The sequence below is a fragment of the Triticum aestivum genome, chromosome 2B, assembly GCF_018294505.1.
Source record: "Triticum aestivum cultivar Chinese Spring chromosome 2B, IWGSC CS RefSeq v2.1, whole genome shotgun sequence".
Classification (NCBI taxonomy): Eukaryota; Viridiplantae; Streptophyta; class Magnoliopsida; order Poales; family Poaceae; genus Triticum; species Triticum aestivum.
In genome coordinates this window covers 32,400,022-32,414,850 of record NC_057798.1, presented here as the reverse complement: position 1 = coordinate 32,414,850, position 14,829 = coordinate 32,400,022, and the positions used below count along the sequence as shown (strand labels likewise).

Below are 14,829 nucleotides of genomic sequence, written 5' to 3'. Positions count from 1 at the left end.
CGAGTTTATGAACTAGTTGAGCTCCGAACTAATATATTCCGAACTCAGAAATTTTTGAATTCAAATTATGTTTCAAAAATTCGAGCGGTTTTTCCTCGGAATTTTGCGGTAACCGCGGTATACGCGTTTCTCGCCCACCCTCGGAATTTTGTTGGGATTCGGTAGCCAAATCATTGTTCCTACCTCTTATCACGCTTACACGTGCTTATGTAATTCCCTTTTGTAAGCTGTCAAACGATGGATTGCAAAACTTGAATAATATAATCAGGTAGAGGAACCCCCGGTGATTTCTCAAAAAAGAAAAAAATGTTGCACCTTTTTTATTTTGCCACCACACTCCACCAGTAGAACAAACAGCCTCATTTTCAGGTTTCAGCACTATGGATTTGTATGAAAAAGTGGTACGTTTATGATAGAGGACATTTGGCAATTGTATGGCCCTGGTTTACTCCTAATAGTAGCAGTTAGTTACATATGTCTGGTGCTGAATGCATCTCCTTGCATGACGTCGGTGCTGTGTGGTTCTGCACATACAAGCCTTGTGGTGCTCAACGACGCAATTCCATGCATGCTGCTGTTGGTGTTCGTATATAACCTCAAGCTCGCACTGGGTTTCTAATCTGTCACTCAGTTTTTCCCAGCCCTAAGGAAGTAGAGTTCACATCCCCCTTTAACCCTTCTACCACCTATCAATAATGGCGTCATCACACAAGTTCTTCCCGGCCGTCCTCCTCCTCCTGCTGCTAGTTGTCACCATGGGTAAGCAACTAGGCACATTTTATGGTTTATTATCTGCTGATATATTTGTTTCTGGTGTGTATCAATAAAATCAATGCTTATACGAATCAACACGCATGCTAACTAATGATTTATCTTCCAAAATAAGAATGTATAATCGACCTTTTGTGTTCAGAGGTGGCACCGGCGCAGGCAGAGGAGGGGAGGGTGTGCGAGACGGATAGCACTCGGTTCAAGGGGATATGCATGGTTGGCACAAACTGCGCCAATATTTGCCTCACCGAGGGCTTCACCAGCGGCAAGTGCTCCGGCTTGAAGAGGAAGTGCATTTGCACCAAACCATGCTAGCTAGATGATAAAACGTGGATGGCAATGACCGTACATACCCATGGACCTGTTCTCAGGATGGTCAGAGTCACATCGATCTGCCGTGCACGCCTCTAACATACTTCAGGTTCACGGCGTCACGATGTTCTTTCTTCAGCAGTTACTATGAAGGATATCACTTTATTTCTTTCAACAAGTTAGAAGATGTATGGTCTAAGCATGCAAGTGTTCATTGTATTCTATTAGTATATGTGTATTTTTGTTACCTTTTTCTCTATGCTATTACAGTTTTTATTGCTGATCAATTTGATTTCTTGTGGTAATAACAATTATAAGAGAGCTCCCTTTATATTACCATATGTATATGCCGTTTGAGATTTCTTAGATCGCACTCCGACTTTACCAGTGGCGGAGCTAGCAGCAGGTTAAGCCTGTTGCTACACTATGTTGACTAATAAATTTATGTGATTTTCTATACTTTGCATGAAGGAATTATAAGGGAAGTTGTTGCTAGGCCTGGGGCTATAGCCATATATAGTTGCCCCAGGCCTGTCTCTGCCACTGGACTTTACTGTTCATTGCATTTCCTTTCCGCTCCATCTTATATCTTATATTTACTAATTGGAAGCACCACACGAGACACCACGTCAATCCTTGAAGTAAGAAATTTCAGCCTTCCAATTAATATATAATTTGTTCATAGCCATCGGATAAAACGGAGACGTCCTCCCCGATGCCACGCACGAGAGTCCTCCTTACCTTGGACTCTCCTTTATTCAAATGAGGAAAAAAAAAGTAGCCATATCTTTTTGTTTCTTTTAAAAAAAAAGAAAGGAAAACTGATCGTGGTCTGCTCCTAGATTAGAAGTCCTAGAAAGTTATCTTCATATAACATCCGGGTGTTATCCTGAAAAAAAAACAGCAGTCCGTGGGTTTCCAAGGGAGATTGCATCAATCCAAGAGCCCGTACATGTTACACTAGGAATCGTGCAATGTAAGATCACCTACCAATTTTTTTTGTAGACGTACTAATGAACATTCCCATCATGCATGACACATCTAGCTAAATTTGTTGTGCGTACATGTATCTAGGTATGTGAACTATTATTTTCTCATGCAAAAATCGCCATGCACACAATCACAACACATATATTTCCATATGCGTGTACTATACCAATCATGCATGTACTTAAATCACACCTATGCGTAAACTCCAGAATTTGTACGTGACATGCGCAAAGTGTTTTTAGAAAATATTAAGAAACTTAGTGTAAAAAATTCTAAAATCTATGTGGCAAATACATGTAATAAAAATCCTACAATATACTTAAAAAACAAAATTGCTACATTGTACAAGTGCATGAAAGATCCATTGATTTCATAAGTGAGGACATGTAGGTCAAATTTAATACTTACGATATTTAAGGGTATCCACGACAATGGGGAGCATTTAATTAAGTAAAAAATGTAATTTAGTAGTAGCCCAGGAAAAGCATTGTTATTACTTTTCCCAATGACTCTGTTGGGATGCTAGAAGATCAATTTCCAAAAATGTACAAACAAATTTTCAAAATCCTATAGGTGTGCATCTAATAATTTAGTGGAACTTTTAGAATAGAGAAGGGTGAGCTTCTAGACATTTACAGCTTATATTAAAAAAATTAAAGCAAACTTCTAAATTTTACTTTAGTTAATTATTTGAAATATAAGGATGGCTTCTAGAACATTGTCCAAGTGAATAAAAAAGATTTGACATGAATACCCAAAATATAGGGAATTGTTGGAAAGAAAATAAGGCTTTCAAAAGTTCAAAAAATATTTTCAAGAAGTTTAAGCATTTTTCAAATATTTTGAGAGTACAAGGATAAACTTGAACTGAGCAATGCTCATGACAAGGCATGGAGCTCATCATGTTCAAGTGAAGAGCGCTTGACCAGTGGAGGCTGCACGTGTGACACACAGAGAGAAAGGGGAGCCTGTGCAGAGAGAGTTAGAGAGGCGGTCAGTGTATAGAGAGTGATCGACATAAATTTACTCCTACGAGATTGGTTGTACATCACCTATGTTTTTGTGGAATATTTTAATCATATGTACCATGCAATGCCAACAATAATTGTGCCAGTAGTAACCAGTAGAGAGCAAAAGCAAAAAGGAATGATGTATTTAGCAATTAAAAACAGACCAATGTATCTAGTAATTTCAAAAGTTAGGAGCCATTAAATATATATAATGGTGTCACCACTTTTTGTTGTGACACAGTGCTTAATCCAATTTTTTCAAAAATATAAGATGATCCACAATGTTCCGAGTATATTCATAATAGGAAGTAGGCAAATATAATATGGTGTATGCTATGACAATAAGTATTTAATGATATTGGTAAATATGTTCTACTTCTGTTTCTAAAAGATTCAGACCAAAAAATGTTTATATAAATTTTATATTTACAATATCAATTCCTTTAAAGTTTGCTAGCCCGTGCAGGATGACTAGTGAATAAAATCACGAAGGTATACCCATCTCGTATAAGAGAGGTACGCAGCAGATCCGCCGCCCGTCACACACACCTCTCTTATGGGCCTAGCCAGAGACGGCCTTGGAAAGGCTTTTTCCCAGAAACCCTAAAACGCTCTGGCGATTAGGGATTGGCGGACTCTGACGGCGCCCACAGATTGACTCGGCGGGGCGCACCGGATTTCCGCCGGAGGATGGCGACACCCTCTGGAAGCAGCAGCGGTGCGGCGTCGGAGACGCTGTCACCGAGGACTGCTAGGGCGCGCCTGGAGGAGCAACTTGGAAAGCTCGACATCACGGAAGAAGAGGTGACGCCCCTGGTGCTAGATGATCGTGTTGAAGGGGCGCCGGAGAGGTGGATGGTGGCAGGGAAGATCTTACATCGCAATAACCTTCACATCAACACCATCTCGAACGCCCTCCGACCTTCATGGGGTAACCCTAAGGGTCTGGTTTTCCGCTTAGTGGGAGAGAACACGTTTGTTGCGGAGTTTGCGACGCAACGAGATAGAGATCGTGTATGGGACGGATCCCCATGGCACATCAGCAAGAACGCGGTCATACTTTCAGAATTTGACGACTACATGTGCCAGTCGGAGCTCCAGTTCGACAGGTTAAAGGTCTGGGCCCGAGTAGTTAATCTCCCGTTCAATCTGCGTGATGACGCATGGTGCAATGCGATAGCAAAGCAGATTGACAAGGATGCAAGTTCGATCCATTTCGATCACGCAGGAGGCTATCTTCGTGCTCGCGTCTCTCTGGACGTTGCCAAACCGCTGTGACGGTGGATTTTGATCAATTCTGCAAGGAGAGGTTCTACAGATCCGTATGATATTCAGTATGAAAATATACCTCACTTTTGTTTCTCATGTGGCCGTTTGGGTCACTCTCATCTGCTCTGCCCGACTCCTGGTACGAGAGATGAGAATGGCAATTTGCCGTTCGGGAAAGGCCTGAGGCCGCCAGAAGAGAAACGGAGAGCTGCCTCGTCTGAGGGATCCTCGAAGCCACAATCGGCCAAACCGAGCAGAAACGACACTAAGAACTCTAGCACTATAGCGGAGGCTGGTGTCGAGGTGAACTCCCCTGTGAAACGTAAAAATTCTCCAAAGCAAAAGGGAGGCCCCCCAAACCAAGTCTACCGCAGAATTGAAATTCCACTCTTGACAAACCAAGCAGCAAATGATGTTGGTTGGGGGGAGATCGTAGCTACAGATGCTCCCGGGGAGGGAGGAGGCTCTGAGGATGAGGGTACAATGAGAGTACCAAAAAAGAAGAAACCTACGCCTACCAATTCTGGAACCTTGGCAGAGGCTGCTGGATAGAACTGCCCTTCCCAATGATATACTTAAGTTGGAACTGTCGGGGGCTTGGGAACCCCGAGGCAGTTCGAGAGCTTCGCAGCGTGGTGAAGCAAGAAGGGCCCGTCCTGTTTTTTGTTATGGAAACAAAGATCAGAGGAAAACATGTCGAGAGACTTCAACAGACCTTAGGGTTTGCTGGTTGCTTTGCTGTTGACAGCGCGGGGTTAAGTGGAGGCCTGGGTCTTTTCTGGTCCAAAGATGTCACAGTAGAACTCAAGAACTACAATTCGGCCCACATTGATGTTGTGGTGCGCGATGCACTGGATGCTTCGGTGAGTTGGAGATTCACTGGATTTTATGGAGCGCCAAGAGCTGAAAACATACATCACAGCTGGCGGTTCCTACGGACCCTGTATAATCTACCGCACGTGGATTGGTTGTGCATGGGTGATTTTAACGAAACCCTTCATGGGGATGAGCACTTCAGTCAGACGGTGAGACCGGCATGGCAAATGAGAGCATTTCGTGAAGCCACTGATGAATGTGAGCTGCAGGACTTAGGTTGGTCGGGTGTCCCCTACACATGGGATAACCGACAATCTGGTGTTGCCAAAGTCAAAGCTCGGCTGGACCGAGTGTTTGCTAATGACGAATTCAGACAAAAATTCGAGTATGTCAAAGTGCGTCATGTCTGCTCCATCGAGTTGGATCATTGTTTTGTACTAGCGGATTTGCGAAAACAACATCCCAACAGCAACTCACATACTTCGAAACCTTTCCGTTATGAGAATATTTGGCAATCTCATAATGATTACGATCAGCTGGTTGCCGAAACTTGGAGAGCACAACCCAGGCAACCAGGTCTGCACCGTGTGATGAACGCCCTCGAGGCTCTGCAGCGCAAGCTCATGCCTTGGGGGGTCCGAGAATTTGGATGCCTAACAAGGACGGTCCGACAGCTTCAAAAACAACTCGACAGGCTGCGCTGTCAGTTAGTCGGACGGGGGCCTTCACAGGAAGAAACAGCTACCATGTCAAAGCTCCAAGAAGCGCTTAAACTCGAGGAGATATGGTTGAAGCAGCGGTCACGCGTTCCTTGGCTACGCGAAGGCGACCGCAACACAGCCTATTTCCAGGCGCAAGCTAGGCAACGCAAACGTATAAATAAGATCGCTAATTTGCAGCGGTCAGATGGCTCTATTTGCGCATCTGGAGATGAGGACAAGGACGAGATCCTTCAGTTTTACCAGGCTCTTTATACAACTCAAGGGTAAAGCAACAGCGAGGAATTGCTAGGGCATGTACCAAACCTGGTCACGCCGGCCATGAATGATATGTTATGTAAACCATTTGAAGCCTCTGAGGTTCAAGAAGCTTTATTTCAGATGTCTGCGTCCAAAGTGCCAGGGGTGGATGGATTTACAGCTGGCTTCTATCAGCGTCACTAGGAGCTATTGAAGCATGACATAGTCCCGGCGGTGCTTGATTTTCTTAATGGTGGTGAGCTGCCTGCTGGACTAAACGACACTGCGATCACGCCTATTCCAAAGGTAGGTCATCCACAGAAATCGTCCCATTGCTTTATGCCCAGTTCTATACAAGATCGCTGTCAAGGTCATAACCAATCGACTGAGTCCATGCATGGATGGGATAATTAGCGAGGAGCAAAGTGCTTTCGTTCCAGGGCGTTTGATCACGGACAATATAATTGTGGCATTTGAAAGTGTTCATACGATGAAGAGACGGAAGAAAGTGAAAAAAAAAATCGTGTGCAGTCAAGTTGGACATGATGAAAGCCTATGACCGAGTAGAGTGGCACTTCCTCGAAGCTATGCTAGTGAGACTTGGTTTTGTTGGCAATTTGGTCAGATTATTAATGAAGTGCGTCACTTCAGTTCGCTTCTCTGTTCGTGTTAATGGAGAATTTATGCCTTACTTCACCCCCTCGAGAGGATTACGATAGGGCTGCCCTGTATCCCCATACCTATTCCTAATCTGTGCCGAGGGTTTTTCTTCTCTATTGAAGCATTATGGCAACTATATTGACCGCGGCATAAGGGTAAGCTTCAGAGCCCCATGGGTCAATCATCTTCAAGGCGAGCAGTGAGAGTGCATCTCGTTTGAATGATATCCTCAGAATATATGGCGAGGCCTCCGGCCAGTGTGTGAATCGAGCAAAAAGTTCCGTCTATTTCAGCCCAAACACACCGACGACTCTAAGAGGGAGTCTCAAACAGCTTCTGAATGTGCACTCAGAAGCCTTTTCTGAACGGTACCTTGGTCTCCCAACTGCTGTTGGAAGAGTTATGAGTGGGACGTTCAAGCATATTGGAGATCGGGCGAAAGGGAAAATGCAGGGCTGGTCTGAAAGGTTCTTTGCTTGTGCAGGTAGAGAGACTCTTATCAAATCAATTGTGCAAGCTATACCGACCTTCAGTATGTCTTGTTTCTTTTGACCAAGAAAGTGTGCAAGAATCTTACCTCAAGCATGGCAAAGTATTGGTCGGGGAGCTCCGTGGACCGACGCTCTATACATTGGATAGCTTGGGAAAAACTTGCTACACCTAAGATCAAGGGAGGGATGGGATTCTGAGACCTGCGACAATTTAATCTAGCGCTTCTCGGGAAGCATGGCTGGCGGTTCCTAACAAAACCAGACACCCTGTGTACAAGAGTGATGAAGGTAAGGTACTTCCCGGACTGTTATTTCATGCAAGCGCCAACATCCAAGTCTGCCTCTGCCACATGGCGTGCTATCATCGCCGGGCGAGCAGCTCTAAGTGCTGGTCTTATAAAGCGCATTGGTGATGGGGTTTCAACCTCGACCTAGGAAGACCAATGGATCCCATCGACTGCAACCATGCGGCCTCTATTCAGGCACTACAGGAATCAGGTAATTTGCCATCTGTGGATCACAAACGGCAAAGACCTAAATACAGATGGCAAAGATTTTGCCGTCAGGAAGCAGACGGCAAAGTCAGACGGCAAAGATAAGTCGGCAAAGAATACTTTGCCGTCAGCATTACGTCGGGCAGACAGCAAAGATTTTGCCGTCAGCATTACGTCGGGCAGACAGCAAAGATTTTGTCGTCAGCCAACTAAAACTTTGCCGTTTGTCGCAAATATAATAGACGGCGAAATCCTGTTCTTTGCCGTTTGTCAAAACTTGTTCTTTGCTGTCGTCTAGACTAAACTAGAGACGGCAAATATTGTTTTTCATTTTAAAAAAAGTGACGTCAGAGCAGAGCCTCTCGCCGGACACAGCAGGTTCAGCTCAAGTAGATTTGGATTCAACACGGCGTGCTGCATTTCATTTATCGAGGTTGAGTTACAAAGAGAAACAAAGTTGTCCTAAAAATTTACAAAAAGGACCCTGAAAAGTAAAAATAAAAGCAATCAAGTCCTCCACTACAGCAACTTGGACTTCACCGCCGGCCGTCCTTCTTCTGGCCGGAGATAGAACCACAGGGGTTCCACTGCCGCCGCCTTGCCCTGCCCATGCCGGCCCGCAGCAGCAATAGAAGCCGAATGGAGGAGACGCTATCCGCTCTGCCTGCGCCAGCCCGAAGCACCAACCGCAGTTGTTCCCCTGCCCGCAGCGGTCTCACGCGTCGGCCGTGCCCAGCTCGCGCCGCACGCTCGCCGCCCGCCCGCGCGTCGCGCGCAGCGGTCTCCCGCGCCGACCGCTCTGCCTGCACCGGCCATGTCCTGCTCGCGCCGCCGCCTCGCTGGAGAAGTTGTAGCGGCCTCCCGCGCCGGCCGCTCTTCCTGCACCGGCCAAGCCTGCCTTGCGCCGCCCGCCCCGCTGGAGGAGCCGAAGCGGTCTCCCGCGCCGGCCGCTCTGCCCGCACCGGCCAAGCCTGGCTCGCGACGCCCGCCCCGCTGGAGAGCCGAAGCGGCCTCCTGCGCCGGCCGCCCTGACCGCACCGGCCAAGCCTGGCTCGCGCCGCCCGCCCCGCAGGAGGAGCCGAAGCGGCCTCCCGCGCCGGTCGCCCTTCCCACAGGAAGGGGAAGGAAGGAGCCAGAGGAGGCGGAGTAGAGGAAGGGGAGGACGATTGGACGAAGGTTTGCCGGCGGTGGCGGAGGGTTCGCCGGCCGGAGGAGCCGCGGCTGGTGGAGCCGGCGAGTGGATCAGGATGCGGGCAAGCTGGTGGGGGTGGGCTGCGTGCGTGCAGAGAGACAGGTACGAGAGAGAGAGATCGTGCGGGATAAGGGAGAGAGAGCGTGGTGGGGTCGGGCGTGGGAGAGTGTTGGGGTGGGGGGCTGCGATTGTGGGCTGTGTGGGTTGAGATGCCGCCACGTCATCGATCCGCGTGATCGATGCGCGTGGTGTGCTTTCTCTTTGCCGTCTGCATTTTTTATTACAAATGGCAAAGAGCACGCTTTGCCGTCTGCAAAGAAAAATACTGATAGCAAAGATCTTTGTCGTCTGCGTTTTATATTACAGTCGACAAAGTGAGCTCTTTGCCGTCTGTATTTTTTTCAGACGGCAAAGTGAGCTCTTTGCCGTCTGTAATTTTTTTTTCAGACGGCAAAGCCTATTTTACCGTTACTTTTTCTTAGCCGTCTGCTGATGACGGCAAACCCTTTCTTTGCCGTCTGTCCCGATGAAATGCTGACGGCAAAGAAATTACTAACGGCAAATCTCCTGTTTCCCGTAGTGAGGCCGCCATCCTCCCCGGTGACGATGGTGAGCGAGCTCATTGACTCGGACAACTGGACTTGGAAACGTACGTGATCTGGTTCGCGCGACGTTCATCGCACCGGATGCAGAGGCAATCCTTAATATTCCACTTCTTCAGGGCGGCGGGGAGGATTTTCTTGCTTGGGCGCATGAGAGATCTGACATCTATTCTGTTAAAACAGCATATTGAGCTCTAGTGAATCAGAAAGAGCGTTTAGCTTTAGAAGAAGGGCAGATATCGGGGCCATCAACAAATGAAGAACAGATGTGGAGATTATTATGGAAGCTCAAAGTTGTTCCAAAAGTACGTGTCTTCTGGTGGCGGGTGCTGAGAGGAATCATTCCGGATGAATGCACACTCCATCATCGACATATGAGAGATACTAGCTTATGTAAACTTTGCCTGGCTATGGACGAAGACTTGATGCATGCTCTCGTCCACTATTCTCATGCAAAGCGGTTTTGGGAGAAGGCAAGGCTACTCTTCGAGATATCATAAAAATAAAGCTTTATTTATACCTGTACACTATATATGTTTAGAATAGCATAAAATATTTTCTCAATAAATTACTTAAAAATATCCAAGAAATTAGAGATGACCGACTATCATTGTATAAAGGGGAAATTCGTTCTTTGCTCGTGAAGAAATGTAACATAGTTTTTTATGGGCAATATACCACATACCCTAAATAGTAGATATTCATGAGAATAACCATCAACATGTGATATAGAGGTGAGCCTAAAATTATTAAAATTGGGATGCCACTCAATCTACTAGAAACTGCTCATTTCTACCATTTGTCCAACGAATATATATTTTCCATACCACCATCATAAAAAAAATTATTCTAATCTTTGTTTATATTATAATACCTTTGTAGGTCATAAAAACTGATGGATTTGATTGTGCTTCGGAGATGTCGACTGACAAAGACCCTGATGTAACGATGATGGAGGGGGCTAAGAATTCAACGAGTTTTACACAACCAAAAGAGGTGCATGCAAATAATTGTTCTTCTTTGTATGTATGTTGCACATGATATAATACTCAAAAGGTATATTTCTATATATATTTAATTTAGTAGAATATGAGAGAGATGGAGATGGATTATGTCAGGGTTCAAAAAAAAACCATTCAGAGGGTTTTTGGGGCAACGTCATTGAAAGGGGACAAAAATTCACCGTGTTTTATACAACAAAAAGATGTGCAAGTGATGATATCCCACAACAACGACGCACTCAAAATAAAGCAAACCGGCTGGAATTACGATAAATGTTTATGGCAACATTTATTCCCAACTGGTATTCCGATGAGTAAGTTCAATGATGTTCATATAACTCAAGGAAAATATTTCAAAAGCCCGTAGCAACACACGGGCATTCTACTAGTCCAAGTAATGCATGTTCTGTGACTGCCGCACACGTCATTATCACGCTAGAGCAAGAGTTTTACAGCACCACGGCGCTGCGCTACAGTACATTTGCGTTTTGCTACGGTAGCTATACAGTGGGGCTAAACTACTAGTACTTCGTTATATTTTGCTTTCGAACAATCAAATTGGCCATGCATTCGGTACAGGATAATGACAAATTGCTTTCTCATGCTATAGTGACCGATGGTAGGTGTTAGTAGTACATGTTCGTTTTATCAAGCTTAATGCTTTTTTTTCAAAAATCTTATCAAGCTTCATGCTAGCTTAACACAATTAACCAAGTAGGCAAGCACAGCAAATAATTATGGCAGTTGGATGCTCTTATATGACCAGTTAAAGGCACCATACCAAGTTGTTTATTTTTTCGATAAATTTTGCCCATTTCTCGGTCAAAACATGCCGATAAATGGCCTAACGTATCACAACTTGCAGATGGTGTCGGAAATCGTTGAAACCTGTCACGGATGCCTACCATGGGCATACCCACCTGCTTGCAAAACATTGGGTCATTTGAAAGATGTCCAGACACAGACCATGTGTCAACGAAGAGTGTTCGGGTAGGCAGAAGGCTTCGTCTTAGAGAACGTTTTTTCCCGACATCCTTGAAATGGTCCCACTTTTTTTCATGGCCTTGTATGACCAATTTAAGGAACCATGCCACATTGTTTTGGTTTTCGACAAGTTTTGCATTTTCTATAGTTTTCTCTGTCAAAAAAGGCCGATAAATGGTCAGACGTGTCACAACTTGCATACGGTGCCAAAAATTGTTCAAACTTGGCATTGATGACTACCATGGGCATGCCCATAAAAAAGTTGGGTTTATTTCAAGAATGTCAAAAACTTGATCATGTTCAACGAAGGGTGTCCTGATATGAAGGCTCCGGCCGAAAGCCATTTGTTTCTCGACATCCTTAAAATGACCCCATTTTTCATGGACTTGTATGCACAATTCAAGACACCATGCCACATTGAGTTGGTTTTCATTATTTTCTGCATTTTCTGGAGTTTTCTCGATGTGTCACAACTTGCATGAGGTGTCGAAAGTCATTAAAATCTGACATGGATGCCTAATGTGAATATGCCCACCTTTGTGCAAAATTTGGGTTTATTTCAAGAATGTCCAAAACTAGAGCATGTTCAACGGAGTGTGTCCGGGTAGGCTAGAAGGCTTTGTGTGAGAGCACACTCTTTCTCGACATCATTGAAATGGCCTTGTATTTTCTGGAGTTTTTGACATTTTTAGTATGATCTTGTATGACCAATTCAAGGCACAATGCCAAGTTATTTTGGTTTTTGACAAATTTTGTATTTTCTGGAGTTTTCTTGGTCAAAAAAAATCGATAATGGATGGACGTGTCACAACTTGCATACAGTGTCAAAAGTCCATCAAAATATGCATGTATACCTACCATGGGCATGCCCACCTAACTGCAAAGTTGGGTCATTTAAAAGATGTCAAAAAATACCCCCATGTGCAACGGAGGGTGTTCGGGTTGGCCAAACGGAACTATTTGAAAGCACATTGTTTTTCGACATCTGTCAAACGGACCCAAACTTTTTCCATCGGCATATATAAGGAATTCAAGGCATCATGATAAATTGTTTTATTTCTGACAAGTTTTACATTTTTTGGAGATTTCTCTGTGTACAAGGGCCGATAAATGGCCGGGTGTGTCGCCACATCTAAACTGTGTCAGAAATCGTTCAAACCTGGCGTAGATGCCTCATATGTCCGCGTCAAGCTGTCCATAGTCCAAAAAATACTAGTTGAGAGGAGTGTGCCAGAGTAGGCCAGACGAGTGCATCCGTGAGCGTGTAGGTTTTCCTAATTATAAAGTTTAAATTGGAGAAAATGAATTAACAAAAAAATAATAAAATAAAGACGAAAAAAATAGAAAATAAAAATACACTTAGGCCTTGGTTTAACTAGGCAACGACATCGCTCCCGCCAGGTTCCTGTTGGGCTGAACCAAGTGTCCGCGGGTTTAAAAAAAGTTCATCAATTTTGAAAAAAATATTCATGAATTTGAAAAAAATCACAGGCTTTGAAAAGTGTTCATAAGAGTTCAAAAGAGTTTGTGGATTTAGGAAAAGTTAATGAATTTGAAAACAAAGTTCGTAAATTTAAGAAAATATTCACAAATTTTAGAAGCTCACTGATTTTAGAAAATGTTCACGGTTTAAAAATAGTTCATGAATTTTAATAAAAATTTAAAATGAAGAAAAGAGATAAAAAGAGAAGGAAAACATGACAAAAAATAACCGAACAAATAAAACCACAATTTTAAAAAAATCATGTTTTGAAAGATGTTTGGATATTGTTCATGTTTTGAATTTTTTTCAAATTTCAAAATAGAATTGCTCAAATTCGCTCATAATTTGAATAACAATTTGTCATTTCAAAATTGTTCACTTTTTTAAATAAAGTTTCAAAAAAAGAAAATATTTATAATATGTGAATACTGTTGTGTTTTCTTATATATTTCGTGCTTTCAGTGTGAGGTCTTGAGTTCAATTCCTCATGCACTCTCCTTTTATCAGTATTTTTATGTCGCTCATAGTGAACGTGGCTTAATGGGCCGGCCCGTGTAATCCGCACGAGTTATCATGACATACTTTTGAAAAAAAACATCTTGCCCTTTATTATGAAGGGGTATGGGTAATCTTAGCCATAGATCTGTTTAGGGGGCTGTTCCGAAGAAGAAGTGAGGTCCTGAGTTCAATTCCTCATGGGCTCTCCTTTTTCTCAGTATTTTTACGTCGCTTATATTGAACGTGGCTTAATGGGCCGGCTGGTGTAATTAGTACCAGGTCTCATGACGTACTTTTGAAAAAGGTCATCTTGCCCTTTATTATAAAATGATATGGGGTAATCTCAACCATCGATCTGTTTAGGGGGGGCGGCGGGTACCCAAGAAGTGATGTTAAAATATGGACACTACGATCTGCAGTGACTTTCCCTCAACAAAGAAGAGTCCTTTCGCTAACATTGGATATTCCTTTACAAAACAAATTTTTGAAAATGAGTTTTTTATGCATGAAAATATGAGAGAAAAAGATCATCTGTCTATTTGTAAATATACAGAACATCTCTTTGGTATTATAACCACTTGACATATTTTATTCATTTTCTTTGATAACAAAATGATCAGGTTTTTAATTATTCTATTGTGATGTCGTCTCTCCACCACCTGGATGAACGACATGAGGACACAAAAAACTTGAGAAACTAGAGCAAAACTCCAAGCCAGCGCAAAGATCCATGGTCTCCCCCATCTCCCGGCGCGCCGATGCCTACTGTCCGGGGTGAGGGAGACTGCTGGAAGCTGCGGGGACGAGGATGAGAGGTTGTCCTGAGGCTATGGTTTTCTTTTCTTTGTTGGGGAATGAGAGTATTGGTGAATATTAATGTAGGTACATGCAAGAAATTCCAGGAGAAGATACGATCATTTTTCAGTTTAACAAAAAACCCATCTCTTAGTTATATAAATGATCACATTTGTTACATTTTGGAAATGCACTTAAATTAATTTCATAGTACCACAATTTTAACCAGTGATTTTTGAAGTGCTCGAGGCTACATACGAACCTGCGAGGAGTGCGGTAGACCTATGTCATAGACATTCCGATAATACCTTTTTCTTTTTGCTAAATCAAGGGCAGGAGCTCTGACATTTAATATAAGTAGAAGAGAGTTGTCCAGTAAATTATTGGTGAAAACCAACATGTATTACTTTTGACTGTAATGTTTAGGCTGGTCCTGTGCAATATTGAGTTGCCCTACAATTCTACTATGAATTGGCAGTTATCTTTGTATACGTGATACATA

General features: G+C 43.7%; 1 protein-coding gene across 1 annotated transcript; it reads left to right on the top strand.

Moving 5' to 3' along the window:
- The first annotated feature begins 603 nt into the window (after positions 1-603).
- LOC123040183 (defensin Tk-AMP-D1.1) lies at positions 604-1,422 on the top strand. The gene is made up of 2 exons (XM_044463103.1): positions 604-759; positions 914-1,422. The coding sequence occupies exons 1-2, from the start codon at positions 696-698 to the stop codon at positions 1,084-1,086; spliced, it is 237 nt and encodes a 78-aa protein (XP_044319038.1). The 5' UTR covers positions 604-695; the 3' UTR covers positions 1,087-1,422.
- The last annotated feature ends 13,407 nt before the right edge of the window (positions 1,423-14,829 follow it).